This window comes from Coptis chinensis, chromosome 5 (assembly GCF_015680905.1).
Source record: "Coptis chinensis isolate HL-2020 chromosome 5, ASM1568090v1, whole genome shotgun sequence".
In the NCBI taxonomy this organism is placed as follows: domain Eukaryota; kingdom Viridiplantae; phylum Streptophyta; class Magnoliopsida; order Ranunculales; family Ranunculaceae; genus Coptis; species Coptis chinensis.
The window spans coordinates 51,276,395-51,297,940 of record NC_141460.1 but is presented as its reverse complement, the minus strand read 5'-3'; the positions used below and the strand labels follow the sequence as shown (position 1 = coordinate 51,297,940).

The 21,546-nt window shown below is 40.0% G+C and overlaps 1 protein-coding gene and 1 pseudogene across 2 annotated transcripts in view; one reads left to right on the top strand and one right to left on the bottom strand.

Annotated features, from left to right (window-relative positions):
• The first annotated feature begins 20 nt into the window (after window positions 1–20).
• On the top strand, window positions 21–20,361 carry LOC147497844 (tRNA-splicing endonuclease subunit Sen2-1-like). Its single transcript, XM_086560150.1, is given in 4 exon segments — window positions 21–809; window positions 811–1,147; window positions 2,401–2,511; window positions 20,280–20,361. Coding segments are annotated over 3 exon segments (1,086 nt in total). The 5' UTR covers window positions 21–155; the 3' UTR covers window positions 2,496–2,511; window positions 20,280–20,361.
• Window positions 10,033–21,546, bottom strand: part of LOC147497841 (protein NRT1/ PTR FAMILY 4.6-like) — a 79,504-nt pseudogene continuing 67,990 nt past the window's right edge. The window contains exons 5-6 of the transcript XR_015195269.1: window positions 12,143–12,307; window positions 10,033–11,938 (exon numbers count right to left, since the gene is read on the bottom strand). The product of XR_015195269.1 is annotated as a protein NRT1/ PTR FAMILY 4.6-like (transcript). The remainder of the gene's footprint in view (window positions 11,939–12,142; window positions 12,308–21,546) is intronic.

Below are 21,546 nucleotides of genomic sequence, written 5' to 3'. Positions count from 1 at the left end.
CCTTCTCTGGTTCACTCTGAATATGCAGCGAAGAGTTGGGTTGTCAAATCTGATATTAAATATGGCGTGGATTTTGTGGCCTACCGTCATCACCCTTCTCTGGTTCACTCTGAATATGCAGTGATCGTACTGGGGATGAGGATATAACACGCTTGATGACTTGGCCTTCTCTTCATGCTACATTACGACTTGAAGATGGTGTTGCCAAAACATTGTTGCTTCTTCACATTAATAATGTTCACGATAGGGTCTCATCTGCATGTTTCGAGCATTACACTGTTGAAGAACAAATACTTACAAGATGGAATCCAGAGCAATGTCTCGAGGAACATGTTCAAAGGTCTCCTCATTATCATTTTGACAAGTTCTCGGTGCCTCAGAGTCTGACTCTTACTTCCCCGTCTCCAACGATGGTGGATTTAAGCACAAGATGGAAGGGGAAGGGTGGTTTGAAAGCTATTGCTCCTGCAAATCCTATGTCAAATATTGTTGCGCAGCTTCAATCTTCTCTATCTCAGTCAAAAGCGTGTGGATTGCTTGCAGACTTTGCTGTACTTCTTCAAGTGGGGATTGAACAAGCTGATCTACTTAATAGAGCTTGTTTTGGTCATCCCATTGTCACAACCAATGAAGATAATCAGTGGTATGAGTTGAGTTTGGAGGAAGCTTTTTATATGTGTCATTCTTTAAAATGTCTTGAGATTGCTAGGAAGAAGTACTGCTTCCAAAATAATGAGGAAGTATGGGAGTTGATGAAGTCAAAGAGAAACCTATTTCCAATTTCTTACAAGGCCTATTCTCATCTGCGAGCGAAAGAAAAATTGGGTTGTGAAATCAGGAATTCAGTATGGTGTGGACTTTGTGGCCTACAGTCATCATCCTTCTCTTGTTCATTCTGAATATGCTGCCGTTGTATCAGAAGATAATAATAGTAGAAATGCTCGCTTGCTGGCATGGCCTGACCTTCATGCCACAGTTCGCCTTGAAGGTGGTGTTGCCAAGACATTGTTAGTTCTTCATATTGAGAAAAATGGTTGTGACACAGTCTCCACTTTGGGTTTAAAGCACTATACTGTGGAGGAACAAACGGTCACCAGATGGAGTTCAGAGCACTGCCAAGAGGATAAGAAGTTGCTGAATAAAAGAAGTTAGTCAGAGATTTAACACACTTATTTGTTTCTAAATGAGTCCAGATATGTTTTCTGCATCTCTTTATTTTCTTATAGTCTCTTGTGGAAATTTAAAAATTGTCCTTAGGTTATATATATAATTATACACATCTTGTGAACTCAATTATTTGTATATTAAAATTGTTACAATAGGATGTTGAAACAGCTTCAATTTCTTTCTGTTGAAACTTCTGTTACTGTTATGGCTTATGGGAATCAAAATAAGAATTAATGTGCATTCTGAAAACAATATGAAATCTTTTGTGGCGAAACTCTCTTTTATATATATCACAATTAAAGTGATCCATAAGAAAAATGACCCTTATTAAATGTTTTTATGACTACACAATTTTGGGTTGTTATGGACGTTTTCTTTCATCTTGAATAAATACTGAATTCGGCATAATTTTAACAAGTTCAGATTACATGGATACATATGGGTCTGCATTTTGAAGGTGATGCATCATACTTGGTTGTGTTCCGATTTTGGGGAAACTGAGGGAAATACTTACCATGTAGACACAGTCGACTGTGAAGAGAAATTTAAATGTGAGTCAGATTTTTGCACATTTGGTGGTAACTTACCAAATACTAGCTCTATCTTTAAATGAAAGAAAATGGTCATCTTGGTCTATGAGAGTGAGAACTGGATACAAAGATACTCATAACACAGTCATGATGAGATGGTTGTTGGAAGATGAGATTACGCAAAAATTGGTCTATCAAGGTTGAGATATTAATTTAAACATAGCAGATAACGAAGAGGTGGCGGAAGAGAAACCATCTGACGTTCAATCTCAGAATAGAGCCTACATTTAGTATGGTAAACAGGCCCCTTAATAAGGAGCGTAGACTTTTTTTTATTAAAATTTGAGATATAGGACCATCAGTGGACATGAAGTATCTAGATTGCTTACGTTTTCCCCGTGATCACGTAACTCTGCGAAAGCATGTCAGTAACAACCATTTGGTCCATTGTCATATTGTAAAGAAGGTAGGGAAGACCGGGGTACAGAGGAGGAGAGGGGCTGGGGAAATTGTAGGTATAGACATATAGTCAAACATGCTTCAAAGTCTAACTTAGATACCAAACGTACGTTGTGCTGATTATACATATTAATATGTTTATGTAACCTACAGTTGGTGATAGAGTGAGAGCATAACTTGAGATTGCCTGCAAGTCATGTCCTATAGATATATGAGTAACTTGATAGGTTCTAATGGTCCACAGGAAGTACTTTTGAGCAATGGGAAGTAGATTACCAAATGTCTGGGAGGTGCTGTTACATGCTACTCAGATTCAAACTTGAAAGGGAGGAAATGTGAACAATGTTTGAGTCAGGTATGGTACATTGGGTTTTTCAAATTTTGTTTTGGCTGTGTTTTTCTTCTTCTTTATATATTGGAAGTAGTAGAGCACTCACGGATGTATAAAAGAATGTCCAAACGGCAGTTTCTTAGTGGTATCACTGCTCGATTTCCTGTTAGTCTCTTTAGCTACATCTATTTGATTCTTAATGTTTCTCTGAAATCGTTCTACAATCTTATTTTACTCCCCGAAGAGAAGCTGGTGTGGATTATGGAATGACAACCTTTATGCAACGCTTTGATTTCTGGCATAAAAGTTTGGCAACCATTGTCGCAGGCGTTTGTTTGCTGTTGGAAGATTATCTTTAGACCTTCAAAGCTAAGTACAGTAGTCATCATAGTTCCACTAGTGACAGTTAAGATATTAGATGTTTTGCACCGGGGGTTCTATTCCACCATGTGCGCCATAAGGTTCTAGTTGGTCGCTTATTGTAGCTGAGAGAGAGAGAGATTATTGTAGCTGAGAGAGAGAGAGATTGGACAAACTTTGGAGGGGAAATGGTTAGCTTGGTGAGAGAAAATAGAGATAGTCAGACGAACAGTAGGTCAAGTGACATTTTAAACCCCCACTCCCCCACTCCCCTTGGCCCAAAACAATTCGCTCCGCTCACTGGATTAGGACATCCATACGTTATACAGCAACACCATATCACAAGAACTACACTATTATGATACACTACAGGGCCTATTTAATGTATTGGGGTGATCTTTTAATTAATAAGGCACCAATCTGTCCGTACTAGTAATTGTAGGGTTTTTATCGATATCTCATGCATGATTCCTATGATATGTATAATTATACTATATCACATGCATAAAAAAATAAGCAAATTGAAATGAGTAAGATCGTGAAAGCGGAAACGAGAATATCGTACCTTGGTCCGCGACTTTCAATTTGAAGTTTCAAGCTTTGATCTACAGGAGAAGATGATGTTCTTGGCACACTCAAGATCTTCTTCTTCTCAACTTAGCTGGAGTCAAGTTCCAACCACGAACGGGAAGCAACCTTTGTTCACGAACCAATAACCGACAATGGCTAGGGAGGTTACCACCTATGAAATCTCCACAAATTACTAGCTTCTTCTTTAGAAAATGTTGGAGGCCACCATTAAAGGAGAGAGAGTTTTTTTTTGTTGGGATGATCAATATGTGAGGGGTTGGGGGTCTATTTATAGAGCTCTCCCACCTCCTCAATATTGGATAGGATAGAGTCTTATACTTATCTAATATCAGATAGGATAGAGTCCTACACTCATCCTAATACCTGGTAGTTATCCTTATCTTGCCACTCGCCCACAACGGCGAAGAAGGTTTCTAAGAGAAGCATTTAAGTAGAATCTTTCGACCATTTTTGTGTTTCACCGCGGCAAATAGTTAGGTGTGACCAAAGCACACGTATCATGATATCCGTGAAGTAGCAAGTCGCAATGATGAAAAGCACGCATACGCGGTGATCTATAATGAAAGTGATCTTAAAGAAGGCGAATTCGGAAACCTAATATCCGGAGAGTGTGTATACCCCAAGATCTGTTTGTTTCATCACTTTGACAAATAACACTCATCCTTATGAGTCCACACCATAAAATCAAAAGCATTATCACATGATTCACAATTATCATCAATTGTCTTGGCCGGGTAGAATCCGGTGATTGTGTGATAAACCTTCAGTTCTTTTACCTTTTGCCGATAAAGTCATTGTGTCGCCGAGTTCTACCAACTTCCCGGTATGCATCAATCGGCGCCTTTTAGTAAGAGCTTGTGGGGAGCAAACCAAAGTTACGAGTAGTCCTCTTATTTTCTTGACAAGGTCAAAAGTTAAAAGGAGGGTACCATTCGATATGTCTTAAACAAAAAACATATCAATAGAGCTCACATAGCAAGAATTTTTAGGGATATTTATTTTCTTGCTCTCAGGTGGTCAACTATACACATGAGGTGGTCAACTATACACATGTTGTGTGAAAACATGTCATGGCAAGAGTATCTAATTTGTTTACTCAACAATAGATATCTGTATGTCCACTCATACCATGCAAGTGTTGTCATTCCTAATGACAATTCCAATGATACTTTTCTCCCACTTGGCAACAACCGTTTGTAGGTTTAGATAGAATCTTCTCTATGAAGACTGTTTCTTTTTATCCAATTATAAGAAGGGGCATGACTTGGCACTAGGTCCACCCTTCCCATAAGGTTTAGTGACTTATCAAGCTAAACTCCCACTGTTTAAAATGGAAGTGACTGTTCATGTGAGTGAACCGGTCAACCCTACCACGACATACATATGAGATGATAAAGCGATTATAATGAGAATGCAATCGATCTGGAAAGAATTCACGTTTATTCATTAAACTATCAAAGTGTTCTTAGCATAATCACATCCTCTTTAACCCAAGCATTTTTACATGTGCAAGGAAGAGTTCCTTTGGAATAGGTTTGGTCGATGGATCCATGAACCATCGATCGATCGGTGGATATATGTTGTAGAACCACTTTCTTCTTGATATCATTTGTCGTGCGTAGTGGTACTTTAACTCTATATACTTGGTTCTTCCATGGTACTTTGGATCTTTAGCATATGCAAGAAGCGACCATCTTTGTCGATCCGGATGTGAACCGGTTGTGACTCTTGAGAACATTGACAAGTGTTTGATGAATCGTCGAGCCACCACGCCTCTCCGTGTGTGGCAGAAAGCAAAGATCTGATATACTCAACTTCCATAGTTGAAAGTCTTATGGAAGTTTGCTTCTTATCTGCTCCGGGGATATAGCACCTCCATTCATTATGTAGGTTTATCTTGAAGTTGACTTCCTCTCATCAAGGTCTCCGACCCGGTCGGCATCGAAGTACCCAATCGACTTTAGATCTTTCCCTTGGTAGATAAGTGAGTAGTCCACGGTGCCTTTAAGATACCTCATTATCTTCTTGGACTGACCGCTTCCGATTAATGCGTGGATTTGTTTGGAACCTTGATACTAACCCAAATCATAGCGGATGTCCGGCCTTGTACCTGACATTGCATACATAAAGGCTTCCATTTGCGCTTGAGTATGGTACATTTTTCATAGCCCGAGTTTGTTAGGATTCTTTGGGAGACATTTTAGAACTCAAAGACTCTCCTAGACTTACTGGGAGATCCACTTGCTTGCAATCAGTCATGTTGAATCTTTCCAAAATCTTCTTGATATGTCTCCTGAGACAAAGATAACAAGTGTTTGGGCCGATCCCGAGTTATTTTAACTCCTAATACATAACTAGCTTCACCCATGTCCTTCATTTCGAAGTTTAATGACAACCACTCCTTAGTGGAATTTATCAATGCCTTATTGTTACCTGCTAACAAAATGTCATCCACATATAGAGATAGAGCAAAACCATTTTTAGATGTCTAATGGTCCTCATTTACCATTTCGAATTTGTCTTGAAGCATAGCTTCATGGAATCTCGATTCATCGTGCAGAGGCACCTTTTTAAATCATATATGGATGCATGGGGTTTTACACTTTGTGTTCCCGAATTTTGATTGAAAAACGATTGGGTTGATCCATATAGATTTCCTCTTGCAATTCTCCATCGAGAAAAGCGGTTTTGACATCCATCCGGTAAAGCTCTAAATCTAAGTGGGTAACCATTGACAAGAGGAGGCGTATGGAGGAAAATCTCACTCATCTTGGTGAGAAGGTGTCCTCATATTCTATTCCTTCTTTTTGGGTGTAACCTTTTTGCAACAAGCGACTTTGAATTTGTCTATGTTCCTTCCGCATTTTTTCTTGATCTTGAGAACCCTTTGTTCCTAATAGATCTCCTATTTGGAGGTAGATCAACTAAGTCCCATACTTTGTTTTTCTTCATCGACTCAATTCTTCCTTCATAGCTTCCATCCACTTTACTTGTATTTGACCCTTAAATAGCCTCCTTGAGCGTTTTAGGTTCATGGGATATTTTCGCAAGTGCATGGTCATATTTATCTCCCCTTCAATCTCAAACCGGCGTTTGGGGATATGGCCTCTAACACTCTTACGAGGTTGGGATTGATCAATCGGTTGACCAATGTCATTGTCAATTGGAATCGGGGTTGATGAAAGTTTCATCTTCGCTTTGTTCATCGCCAGGTTATAAGGTTGTCAACTCAGTAAAGTTGTATATCTTATCAACCTCACCCCCTCGTTGGGTATTGATCCTCTAAGAATCGGCGTTACGTGCTTCTATTTACGTGACATGCCCTTGAGTATCCTCCCTAGGAAGACATACCCCTTACAAGTCTCATCAGTATCTTATAAAAACACACTTCTTTCGGGGAGCTTTCAACTTCCCAAATTCTCGATTTTGAGAAGTGACAAAGGTCGCACACCCCTATGGTCTAAGGTAGTTCAAAGCGGGTTGTTTACGGTCCATAGTTCATAGGGTGTTTTGTCAACAGATTTTGAAGGAACTAGGTTTAAGTATGTGTACGGTTAACAATGCATCACCCCAAAATGAGATGGGCAAGTTAGCCTGAGCCATCATAGATCTAACAATTTCCAGCAGGATTCTATTCCTTCTCTCAGAGACACCATTCTGCTGAGGGGTATAAGGAATAGTTAGCCGTCTAGCTATACCCTTATTTTCACAGAGTTCTTTTAACTCATCAGAAAGATATTCACATCCGCGGTCAGTTCTTAAGGCCTTTATTGTCCTATCGAGTTGATTCTTAACAAGGTTTTTGCACTTTTTAAAACAGTCAAAGGCATCTGATTTGTGAGACATCAAGTACACGGTCCTATAACGTGTATAGTCATCTGTGAAGGTAATGAAATACAAAGCCCTATGCCTTGCTGTTACATTCATTGGTCCACAGATGTCAGAGTGAATAAGTTGTAAATGATAAGTTGCCCTTTGGGCTTTCCCAAAAGGTTTCTTGGTGGATTTTCCAGCAAGACAACTTTCCATTGGGTTTCCATTTTAACAGAGGTTAAGTTACCTAACAACCCTCCCTTGCTAAGCGGTCTATCCTACTATGTCCAATATGTCCTAGTCTAGCATGCCACAATTGGTAACCAACCATTTTAGACATAAAATTGGTAACCAACCATTTTAGACATAAAAACTTCAGTTTGTGCTAAGTGTAATGTCATAAAAGAATTCATTAAATAAGCATGACTTATCAAACTGTTATTTAAAGATATCTCAAGCGAGTTATGGGAAAAATTAAACACATAGGATTCTTGAAGTAATTTCAAAACTGATAAAAGATTTCTCCTAATTGAGGGTACAAAGAGTACTTCTTCAATAAGGATGGATCTCCCACTCGCAAAATCCAACCTACAAGTGCATAATGCGCGAAAACATCGACTACACTTTGGTTTCCCATGTGAACTCTCCGAAGTTCCTTGTGGAAGTTTCAGGAAATCTTCAAGCGAGGGACCTATCCCGGCTTATGTGGTGCATGTCATTTGGCTTTGAATCTACAATCAATATTGTGATGAATCGACAAACATGACAATACTTATCACATTGACAGTACTTAAAGTAAAACTTACCTCAGGAGAAGGACATGCCCTAGCATAGTGTCTCATCTGATAACAACGGAAGCATTCAACACTAGTCATGTCTATCGACTTCTTAGGTTTCTTTTGTTGTGGGTCAGGCTTGGCCTTTTCGTTGCCTTTCCCTTTTCCACTTTTCTTGTTCCAAGGAGCCTTCCTCTTTTTGGAGTTGACAACATTTGCTTAAGTTTGAACAACAGGCTTTTCATTGAGAAGCCTTTGTTCCTCAAGCTCACATTTCCTCTGCACCTGTGCAAAGTTTGTGATACTGTCGTTATGCGTTAAGATAAGACAAAATTGTTCCCAAGTTTTAGGTAAAGACCTAATGACAGCTTGAATTTGCTATTCATTTGACATGACCTGTCCTGCTTGGGCTAACTCAGCAACCATGTTCCTTATCACCGTGCAATGTTGTGTTATAGAGGTATGTGGCAGCTTGATAAATTTGTCAAAGCTCATTTGTAGCCTCTCACGGCAAGCGTCGTTACTCGAAGGTCCGCCTTTACTGCTTCCCATAGCTCTTTAGCCGATCCAAGGCCATCATACCACATCATGAAGTCATTCCTCATGGTGCCAACTATGGCAATTCGGGCAACATTGTCTCTGCTTGTATACTCATTGTACTTCCTAAGTGCGGCAAAGATATAAGCGACTTGTGTGTTATTCAGCCGGTGGCGGGTTACGCTCTTCTCGGTTATTACGTCAATGACCTTCTTATCGCGCGAATTAGCCTAACTTTCCTAGACCAAAGTTCGTAATTCTTATCGTTTAACAAGTCTTTTTCAGGTAGCATCATAAACGGGATTTTCCATCGGGTGCCATTCTATCAAGTTTGAATTCCAAAAATAAGATACTACGAATAAGAATCATCTCTTAAAATAAATCGAAGTAATCCACATTTTCACATATGAGATGATCATGATAATCTACTAGCATGATTCTAGCCATTAAATAAAATCAATGCATTTGACTATCAATAACATAGAATATGCAAAAAATCTACTACTTAAATTTCCATTTAATAAAATTGTTTCTACACAAAGGAGTTTTCTATCTTTCAAAAAAAATGTGGAACTAAAAGAGCGGTCAACTATGAACATAGAAACGTCACGGGTGCCTGGGGAGTCATCCTCATCCTCCACGATCACTATCGGCTATTTGAAAATTACTAGCGAAAATAAACCACGATGACACATCATATGGATTTGGTTCCTCAAAGATCGCCCCATAATCGATGTAGGAGAGAGATTTAAGTGGTCGAGCCTCATTCCTATCTGAATAGGGATTTGGGGCTCTTTGGTGTATATTCTCGGTGATGGTGGCTCTGTCTTTATCTTATCGATTTCAAGACGATCTGTTTGCAAAACTCTCTCTATGTTAGCTGCGGTCATGCGTTTCTTGGAAGCCGTCTCCCAAGATCCGGTTCAATTTTCCTACAAGTCTCGGGTCTATGCGACTTAGGCATTGTGCCTTAGTTTTCATATGACTGTTGATAGAAAACATACAATTTTATTTACATGCAATAGTAAAAATTCAGATTTAAATAATTACATGGTAAAAATAAACATCCTAATGTCAATTTTTAATCGTGGAAAAATAAAAAATTTAAAGGAAAATTTTTTTCCTAGAAAAAATATCCACTAAAATAGCCAAATTATTTCCCATAAATAATTTATTTTGCAAAAAAAAAAAAAAAAATTAAGCAATTTTTAATTAATTTTAAACAACCTAATTATTTAAAAATTAATTAAAAGATTTTGAAAAAACCAGTTTTCCAAAAAAAAAATGTAGATCACAAGATCAAAACTACAAACAAAAGCATGCAAACCATGGAAAACCTGGCTCGATGCCAATGTAGGGTTTTTACCGATATCTCATGCATGATTCCTACGATATGTATAATTACACTATATCACATGCATAAAATAGCAGTATAAAATGTAAGAAGATCGTACCTTGGTCGCGACTTTCAATTTGAAGTTCCAAGCTTTGATCTACGGGAAAAGATGATGTTCTTGGCACACTCAAGATCTTCTTCTTCTCAACTTAGCTGGAGTCAAGTTCCAACCACGAACGGGAAGCAACCTTTGTTCACGAACCAAGAACCGACAATGGCTAGGGAGGTTACCACCTATGGAATCTCCACAAATTACTAGCTTCTTCTTTAGAAAATGTTGGAGGCCACCATTAAAGGAGAGAGAGCTTTTCTTTGTTGGGATGATCAATATGTGAGGGGTGGGGGGTCTATTTATAGAGCTCCCCCATCTCCTCAATATTGGATAGGATAGAGTTTTATATTCATCTAATATCAGATAGGATAGAGTCCTATACTCATCCTAATACCTGGTGGTTATCCTTATCTTGGTGGTTTATCCTTATCCTGGTGGGCGTTTATCCAGCCTTATTTCCAACAGTAATACTTTCACAAATTACCAGTGTAACAAATTCATCAGCCCTAATCACCTTGGAAAGGTTGTATGTAGCTCAGAAGTTGTGGTTATGAAATTTCTTATAGACTGAGAAGTTGGTGTGGTAAGTATATTGATGGAGGTTATTAAGTTATCCTTTGGACTAAAATATTGTAGGGAATAGATCCTACTATAGAGGTCATTTAGAGTTACAGTGTTGCGCAGTACCTACCTTGACTTCGATTGTTTCTTCTAACTATAAAAACGTCAATGATGAGAACAAACTCCATGACCAACACAGCTTAGCAAGTTTTCGACAGCGTGATTTGTTAAGGGGCTGCACAAAACAAATTTACTTCGGTGCAAGTTAAGGATACAAAGTGAACTGCCTTGTGAATTAATTAAGTACACCATGTAACGAAGAAATGTTATTTACAGGTGATCAGAGCTGATGGTGAGGAAGCTGCCATTGGAGTCAATTTGAGTTCTTCATAATCATGAAGTGTCATTTCACTATTTGTTGTTGACCTATGCCTGTACCATCTTGCCCAGAAGAGATAGTGTAAGAAATTTAATCCACTTAAGACACACATTAACCAGTAGAACCGCTCAAGATGGTAATGATTCAAGTTGCTACCAGATAGCCATGGTGTGTTCTTGGAGAGTTGGAGGCACTGTGATCTTAGCGACTACGAAACAAGAACTGGGACGAGGTAGTACCCATTGCCAATGAAGTCCATGGCGATGCCATGGCAAAGACACGATTCTTGCGGCCAAGGTGAACAAGTCGGTGAACCAAGAAACAAAATCTTGCCAAAGCCACCGGGAAGAATGTGATTGGTAATGGATCATTGGAGTCAAGTAGACTGAGCAGTAGCCACCCTCTTTCGCTTGACTTCAACCAAAGCTGCGATTGCTATTGCAATGATAGATAGTACCAACCCAATTACCAATTCGTTGCAAGTGAGATATTCCCATCTCGGTTTTTCGTTGCTTTCCTAGCAAATGGGATGATGAGATGGTCATGAAGCGGTAAGGATTATGATGAATAGAATAGGGAAGACAGGGAAGGGGGGCGAGGTGGAACCTTCAAGGATCCAACCTTTGTGTCCATTGTCCTTTGCTTGTTCCACGAGAAGGTGGATAGTTGGGCTAGACAGCAGTTAAACATGATGGTGCAAGCAAAGATGGGAAGAATTTTGACCAATACTTTAACCTCTTCTACATCCTCCACAGTGCATTCTAGTACCTGGTAAATAGGCTTGTTTTTTTCTCCTTTTTTGAAAAACTTGAGACCTTGGGTAAGGGAGTGAGTTTGAAGATTTTCTTTCGTCTTCCGTTCTTCTTCTTCTTCTTCTTTCCCCTCCATGGCCTGTGTTGGGTACATCAGGTGTGTGTTCATGCTTGCAATTGCATTACTTGGACTCCTACTTAAGCATGTTGTGGAAGTTTCTTTGCCCGGTAACACTGTTCGATGAAGTGTGGCATCATTAGAACTTGAAGAAGGATGCAACTTAAGCAACATGGTATGCACAAAATGGTAATGGTTTCGGTAAGAGCTTAGTAGAGGAGCAAGATTTGTTCAGACGATCTCAAACGTTAGTAACAAGGCGGTATTGTAGTCTTACACTCTTACTACATGATGTAGTACTAGCTTTGAATGAGGCTTACCTTGGCTATGGTTGTTAGAGGACTTCTGCGCGGGAATCTTATTATTGTAAGTAGTAGAGCCAGCAAGGAAGATAGGTATTGACAGCAATATTGTCACAGTTGAGATTCCAAAACCCCATTCCCATCCTTTATTGTCTTCAATCCATACAACCAATGTTACTGCTACTGTAGCGACCCAATTTGTGATTGCCGATGGATCCGAAAATAGGATATACGGTGGAATGGGAGGCATTCTAGTAGGGCCACGACCACATGAACTGGGTGGGAGGGGGATGAACACCGTGAATCAAGAGATGACAGTGGAAGGCCTCGAACCAAAAGTGGGGCTAGCTAGAGTCATACTATCATGGCACATGCGTACCACGAGTGATGAGAAAAACCTTAGGACCGTACGGAAACCCTACACGCGGCAATCGATGGACCGAAAGATAGAGGGACAGATGGAGGGCCTCAAAGAAGGGGGGAGGGGGTATAAATAGAATAGTAGAGGAGAGGAGAAAAGGGGGAAAAAGAGGGAGGGAGGACTCGAGAGTGAGAAAAGAGGTCATAACATTTGGCGCCGTCTGTGGGGAAGAGAGTGAGAAGTAGAGAAATGGCGACGAAGGTGAAAAGAGGCATGGGCCGACCGAAAAAAGCAGAGGACGTAGAGTCAGTAAGAAGTGAAGGAGGAAAGTGAAGGGGAGAAGAGACACTAGTGTCAGATTCAGAGGAAACAAGGTTGTTAACATGAGGAAATAGCAAGGTTAAGAGAGAAAAATGAAGGGTTAAGGAGAGAGAAGGAGACCATAGAAATCTGAGAGGGAGGCGTCGGAAGTAGAGAGAGAGGAAGAAGGGAGGCCGGATCTGGCAGATCAGGCGGTGCAGGACTCACGAAGGAGCAAGTGAGAGAAATGATTGCCAGCTATCTGAAAGCTAACATGGAACAGGCCAAGGGCGTGGGAGGAGCTGCGAGCCAGGTGGTGGCAGGGTTAAACCGCAACCCGTTGGCGGACGCGATCTGGAAGTCCGAAGTGCCAAAGAGATTCAACCAACCAAGGTTTGAGAGGTATGATGGAACGGGGGATCCGGCGGACCACATCCACCACTTCCGGCAGCAGATGTCGTTGTGGCAAGAGCCGCAGTATGATTGGTTGAGATGCATGATGTTCCCTGCGAGCTTAAAAGGGGGAGCATCAGACTGGTATTACCGGCTATCGTCTAAGAGTATCAATAGTTTTCAGGAATTAGAGCAGGCCTTCATAGACCACTTTATCCACCAAAAGAAGCGAGTAGTGAACATCGCGGCTTTGTTCAATGTAAGACAAAGATCCGCGGAGTCTGTGAGGGATTTTTTGTGTAGGTTAAAGATAGAAACTTTGAAGGTGGAGAATTTGGATGAAAAGACTGCGGTGATAGCTTTTGAGAGAGGTTTATGGCCGGGGACGACGGTACATGAGTCAGTAGCCAAGAATGAAATTGCGACATTACAAGATCTTTACTCGAGGGTGGAGGAATATATAAGGTATGAAGACACCATGCAAAAGGAGATGAAAAGACCGGGGAAGGCGATCTTTGTCGTAGATAGATAGAAGGCGAGGCGTCGGCAATTATGAATCATCGACAGGGGGGGCGGCGGATACGCGGTATTCGTCATGGCCAAAAAGGAGCAGAGAAGAGGATAGGAGGGAGAACCGAGAGAGGAAACCCTATCGCGAAGCAGAACAAGTGCCGTTGAACAAGTCGCTGAGCGAGATATTACCACTGATTCAGAATTTGCATGGGTATGAGGGGTCACGAACCAAATCAGTGGAGATGCAGGGCAAGCCGTATTGCGTTTACCATCAGATACATAACCATGAGACAGATGGTTGTTACGCGTTGAGGTGGTTAATTCAGAGGATGATAGGGAAAGGATTGTTGAAGGAATTTATAGCGGAGGAGGAGAAAGCAGAACAAGCACCGACTCAGGGAAGGATATTGGGAACGATCAACGTAATTTTCAGTGGAGAGGTATTGAGCCACAGCACACACTGAGATAGAATCAGACGAGCTGCAAGCATACAACAAGTCCATGAGGCATCAGGGCATTCGTGGGCAACTCCATGGTCCGCGAGTGGTAAGGGAAGCATAGTGCTCACAGACGCAGACCTCCAAGCAGTTGATTCCCTGCACGAAGATGCCTTGGTGATCATGGTGGCGATGGGAAATTACATGGTGAAAAGGGTGTTAGTGGACTGTGGCAGTGCCGTGGATCTGCTGTTTAGAGGGACAATGGAAGAGATGAAGATAGAAAGGAAGCAGCTGAGACCTTCGCCGACAAACTTGTATGGGTTCAACGGGAGCATGATTGAGCCTCTGGGGGAGCTCTTACTCCCAGTGACCACGGGACCGGTTACAGTGTTCTCTCAGTTCAAAGTGGTAGATGCCGACTCACAGTACAATGCTATATTGGGAAGAAGGTGGATTCATGAGATGAAAGCAGTTTCCGTCCACCTATCAAGTGGTTCGATTTCCTACCCCGACGGGGGTGTATGAGGTTCGTGGAGATCAGGTGATGGCCAATAACAGCCATCAGAGTACCGTCACTACAAGAAAAATGACTTTTGGCCACAGGTACAGATTAGGTTTAGCCACGGTCATCAGCTGTTGCATAATAACCACGGGCTTTAGCCGTGGCTAAAACTTTTGACAGGTGTGGCCAAAGTTACGTGCGGTTTGAGTTTAATTGGTTTTGGCCGCGTGCGTTTCTATAATGAACCGCCCAAAAATTCGGTCTCGAATGTAAACCGCCACAAATACTCTTTCGTTTATCGAAGGGTTTTTTTTTTTTCGAGAATACAAAAACAAATCATTGTTTTCGGTTTTCTTCCATCTCCTCTCACGGCGTTGACGCAGACCACGCCACCCTCCTCTCTCGGGTAACCCTTTATCTTTTTTTTTTTCTTCTTATTTTGTTAATCTCACCCGAACATCTCTAATTCACAATTTTTTGAAAAAACTTCATCTTTAATCACTAGGTAATTGCTCTTTCGTCTTTCCCCTCATGTCTCTCATCCTCTCTCACAATTCTTGTTTTCTAAGAGTTAGAATTTGCGTTTGGTTCCACGGAAAATGAGAGAAAAGAAAATGTTTTTCTGGATTCTAAATTCTATTAGGTGTTTGGTAGACCACGGAAAATGATAAACAGAGAAAACATTTTCCATTCAGGGTCACTATTGAGGAAAACAACATCTTTTTTAAAACAAGAGAAGTTGCTTTCCTTTTGTCGGTCGGCCGAGATTTGCTGAAGTTATTTCATCGTCATTGAGAGGAACTAGAAAATCACTCGTGTATAGAGTTATCAGGTTTTAGGTGGGGTTTGATCCAGTTGACCAGTTTTTAAAATTGTGAACCAAACAACTAGAAAACACATTCCTCAAAAATGGATTCTGGCAAATTTGTTTCTAGATTTTCTCTTTCTTTGAGAATCAAAATTCGTTGAACCAAACACAGCCTTAGTGTTTATCAATTTCGATGAAAATGTAGTGTTTGTAAGGTTTGTTTTGTTAAAATTTAGTTTAAATGAAATAATATCACTCATGGTTTATGATATTTGTTGTGAACAGGTCCGGATTATTGTTTTTTTTCATTTACATCAAGGTGAGTTTTTCTCCCATCTCTGGTTTGGTGTTAACTTGAAATGGGTATTTTCTAGAAAAGTTGAAATTTGTTTTGTTTTACTTCTCTTGGTTATAGATAATGTTAGTCTTGATTATATCACCAAATGGGGTTGTGTTATTGTTATATGTTAGTCCTGATTCTAAGTTAAAATGGGTTTGTGTTGGTCGTTTGAGTTTTTTAGGTATAACTTTGTGTTATATTGAATACAAGTTAAGATATTGAATACACTGCTACTGGGTTAACTCAAAATCTTTTGCTAATAATGTGGCGGTATAATTATATTTCTTCTAGATAACATCCTACTTGGTTGCATATGATATCATCTTTGTTGTTACTGTTCTTTATCTAGTTTCAATTTATTTTTTTAAGTGAGAATGTAGTTTGTTTTTTCGTATGCATGCCTCAATCGATCCATTTTTTTGTGTGCTTCCAATTTATTTGAATTTATGGGTGCAACTAGGTTAAATTGATTGTTGGATGTAGTACTTGTGCTATTTTAGTCTCTCCCCAGTGGAGAGTTATTTACTTATGTGGTGGTCTATTATGTGTATGGTTTACCCGCCATTGTATTTTCAGTTCTAACTATTTTTATTTATTCATATTGCAAGAACTTCTGATATGGAGGGTTTGGGGTGATAGATAAAAGTTGGATTGATCTACCAAAAGAGGACGATCGTTTTATTCATGGTGTTAATCAATTTGTCCAATTTGCAAGGGATAAGCTGTCACCACAAGGATGTGATCCCATGTCCATGTGATAATGTAGAAATAGGGTCGAAGCACTAACCCATGAGGTGGTCACATTGCATTGTTACCAAAAAGGCTTCTACAAGCAAGTATACATTTTGGAGAATGCATGGAGAAACAAGTCAACCACCAAGTGTGGCATTTTGAAAGGGGTGGAAGGTCAAATTCCACTAATTTTGAGGTGGGAGGGACTTCCCCTTTTTGAGGAGAATGTTGCATTGAGATTGTCCGTAGAAGAACTTGACGGTGATAACTTGGGTTTGTTATTGAACAATGTTCAACGGATGGTGCTCGAGGAATAGTTGAGGAAGATCCTATAGTTGAGGAAGAGCGACACAATTGAGTCCGATAATTTTCGTGAGGCTTTGAGTCCCTTATATCGATTGTGAGGACTTTACAGTTTGAAATTTGTCGTCAAGTTGTTTGGTTAAAGGTTACACATGGGTGGACGGACAAGAGTTTTATGGGACTCCTCGAATTACCGTGTGGCTTTTCCCGTGACAACAAGACTCCGGAGAATACTTATAGGGCAGAAAAATTAATAAAAGAGTTAGGCCTAAAATATGAGAAAATTGATGCTTGCCCGAATGATTGCATGCTATTTTGGAGAGATGATGATTGGAGGGATACTTGTACTATGTGTGGAGCGTCGAGGTACAAATATGCTGATATCGAACAAAGGAAGAAACATATTAGGATTCCAGCAAAGATACTTCGATACTTTCCAATTACGGATAGGTTAAAGAGGTTGTATAGTGTACCATGGGTGGCAAAGGAGATGTGTTGGCACTCGGAAAATCGATTGAAAGGTGGAGAGATGGGGCATCCAGTTGACTCATCTAATTGGAAATTAATTGATCGGAAGTATAAGGACTTTTCAGCTGAAGTTCGTAATGTTCGATTAGGACTAGCCACATATGGTTTCAATCTTTTTGGAACTTGTGGCACATTATACAGCTCTTGGTCTGTAATGTGTGTTGCCTATAACCTTCCTCCTTGGCTTTGCATGAAACCAAAATTTACCATGCTCTCTTTACTCATCGAAGGGCCACGACAGCCGAGGAAAGGATATCGACATATATTTCTGACCTCTAGTTAAATGAATTACAATCTTTGTGGAATAATGCGGGGTGATGTGAAGGATGCAAACATAGGCAAGATGTTCAATATCGCGTGCAGTTTTGTTATGGACTATCCATGACTTTCTGCGTTAGGTAATATATCCGGTTGTAGAACCCATGGCAAATATGCTTGTCCGTTTGTGGCCCAAATACCTCTTCATTGAGACTCCAACATGGCGAGAAATTTGCTTACATGGATAGTAGGCGATTCTTGCCCTCCTCGGATGCTAGTAGGATGGACACTAGACCAAGCACTTTTAACAAGACTCAAGAGCTTAGAGAACAGCCTTTGAGATTGACCGGACCGCAAGTTGAACAAATGACACGAGAATCTGAAAATGCAATGGGGTAAGGGCAAAGAGAAGGAAAGGGGAATGGAAAAAGGAAAAAAAAAAGGGAAGGCGGTAGAAAAAAAAAAAGAGGACAACGGGGATGGGACATGCTTTTCAAACAGTCAATATTATTTAGGCTTCCATATTGGGAGCTTCTTATCCGTCATAACTTGGGCGTTATGCACATTGAAAAAAATGTTTGTGAACTCGATTGCTATGATGTTGAACACAAAAGGAAAAACAAAAGATACGCGCCAATGCAAAGATTTGCAACTTCTTGGGATTAAAAGGAAGTATTGGTTGAGTGATCAAAATGGCAAGAAGGTTATGAAGCACAGGGTGTTTTGGCCCGGCGGAGGAGGAGAAAAAAGTTGTTCCTTGCGAGCTTAAGAGATCTCAAAGTACCCGTTGGGTTTAGTGGTAACTGGAAGAATATTGTCCAAGGGTCGCGAAGGATTTGAGTGGAATGAAGTCTCATGATTATCACATTTTGATGCAACATTTGCTTCCAATGCTAATCCAACATGCATATCGAGATAGGAAGGAAGTCCGACATGTGATCTTGAGTATTTGCACATTTTTTCGATGCGTTATGTTCTAGGAGACTTGATGTTGACACTTTACATGCACTTGAGGGGTATGGTCGGGACTTTATGTGAGCTTGAAAAAATTTGTCCTCCATCGGTATTTGTAATAATGATGCATCTACCTATTCACTTAGCGTATGAGGCTGCGTATGTGTGGACCAAGATTCTATCGTTGGATGTATTTGTTTGAGAGGTAATTCTAACTAATAAGATTGTTTACTTAGCTTCATGGTTGGTTTTACGTTAAGTTATTACGTTATAAAATTCTTAATTTTGTGAAGGATGATGAAGGTCTACAAGGATTATGTTACAAACAAGGCACGCCCGAAGGTTGTATCGTGGAGCGATACTTGAAAGAGGAAACCATGAACTATTGCAATTTGGTTACAAAGGAGGGAATAGTCTTCTCCAGAAGCTTGAGCGAAAGTCTAGTGGTGAAGAAGTAATACCATCAGATGTGTTTGATAGTGAATTTGATGGGGCTGATGAAGTTGGCCCAGTTGGTTTGGGTCATACTTATCATTTGGTAGGTGTTGAATATGAGCAAGCACGCAATTGGGTACTGAAAAGCCATCCAAGATATGATTGGTGGTACACGTATGTATTTCTAAATTTTAAAAGTTGAAATGATAACTTCTATATACTTAAATAGACTATTGCTTTAACTAATACATATATTTATAAACGTAATATCCTATTCAGGGAGTACACTGCAGATTTGGAAGCCCGTAGGCAGTGTGCAGGGAGGAAGGCAGGCCAATATAGGGTGTCCATGGACGATGAGTTCATTCCTTGGTTGAGAAGACAACCGAGTTTGAAGACATGGAGGAAGATTCTTTCAAAAAATATAGTGGCGGGACCCGGTGAGAGCCATGCCATATATAAAATATTGTGTCAATGGTTTCCTCTTCATTACAAAAGACTATCGAGGAGAATAAGAGGAACCAAAATAGTGGTGTTTGCACGAGTGTCCAACTACATTCGGGCTAGCCTTGAAGGATAAGAACCAGGTAGAAGATGTTGCGAGAATATTATGGTGTTCTTACGAATATCATTCAGATTAAAGTATCGAGATGGGTACCGACTGTTTTGTTCAAGTGTGAATGGGTTAAACTTAGACATGGTGTGAAGCTAGATGTGGAAGCGAACCTTAAGTTGGTAAATTTGTCAAATCAAATTAGTTAGGATAATATGAGTGGCGAACCATTTATTCTTGCGGAGATAAAGCTTCTCGGGTTTTCTACTCTAAAGATCCAAAAGGATCCCGACCGGCATGTGGTTTTGGAAGTCCCAAGAAAGGTGTATTGTGATCAAGATGAAACATGTCTTCTATCGATGACCCAATTGAAGTTGATCCTTCTTATGCTGGAGCCTAGTAACCTTGAACCATCCACGGATGATCTGATTTTTAACGATCCGCACGATATGTTTGTGGTTGTTGAAGACACTAGGAGGAAGAAAAGACAAAAAATGAATTAGTTCACTTGAACTAAAAATGCATTTATTTGAATTTTAATCTATGTTTGAATTTTGAATAATGCGGTTTGATTTTTCAGGTTACACAATTATAAATGGATATCATGTTTTCTGATTTGTTTTGATAGATTAAATGTTATGCAATATCTGTGTTTTGATACATCATGTTTTAGATACTTGAAAAATGCATGTTTTGAATATTAAGAGTTTCTGGAACTTGTTACAATATGTACAGCAGCCTTCATGGGAACTCCATCTCAAAATAACTTGAACTTGTCCGGAAGTGACTCAGAGGACGACATGGAGCAGACTAATTATGGTAAGAATTTTGAATTTTGTCTAGTTATGTGTTGTACTGGTTACCGTATATGAATGCATGTGGAATTAGATTACTGTACTGGTTCTTAGATTGTAATTCATTTTTTCTTTGATCTTAATATTTTCTTTAGTTATTACAGGAATTGCATCTGAACTTTAATGTATACTAATTGACAAGTTTACTATGTACTTACGAGATAGGACTCCATCTACTCCGAATCATCCAATGCTCCTAAGGAGACTAGAGGTAAGGCAAAAGGAATGTCGGATACACCAAATCTGAAGAAAAAGTTTGGTTAACATTGGACCATCTTGAACGACCATGTCACCCCTTTAGCAGAGGTAAGTAGGTTTTCCTCCGAATGTGGTGTACTTTATGCGATGATGTTCGGATATGCTATGATACTTTTCCAACCGCTATTTGAAACATCGTTAGTAGACATCTTTGAAACATTGGAAACCAGCTTCGGGTTTGTGGGACGTCCTAGCATCAATACGACATACACTAAAAAAGTCTTGGGTGAGGCATGGAGGCGTCATAAGAGCACCTTGTATAAAAACTTAGTTAAGGGCAAATCTCCTACTATTGTTAAACAAGGACCAGCTCCAGAAGGTGTCAATCTTGAAGATTGGCGGGTTTTTGTTGATATTTGCAACACTGAAAAATTCCAGGTTATCTAATCATTAGTTTATTAGTTGTGAATCTTATATGTATATTCTCTTATATATTGTTTTGTATATAGGCTGCTAGTGAAAGGAACACTATAAACCGGTCAAAACAAGCGACTCACGCTTTGCGTTGGGAGGACACCCACCCAAATTATTCGACAGATTGCTAAGGAAACGAAACAAGCCGATCCATATGGTTGCTAGGCTGAATCTTATATCCGGATACACAAGAGGAAAGCTCCATGCACGAGAACGGTTGAGTGGGAGGTAAGTGTCATTTTCCGGTGGGAGGGATTGTTGGTAGTAAGTTATTTAAGTTGTATCAAGGTTTGATTGCAGTCTTGAGCTTTAGTGTAATACTTTACTTGGTAAGATCGTATTATGGTTTCACTCCCATTGTGTTGAATAGGAGAGGATTAATGAGGACATGTCCGCAAATTCAGGGTCTCAATGACAATCACCGGCGATGCCGTGACAAGGGTATGCAAATTAGGATGTCAATTAGTGCATTAAAT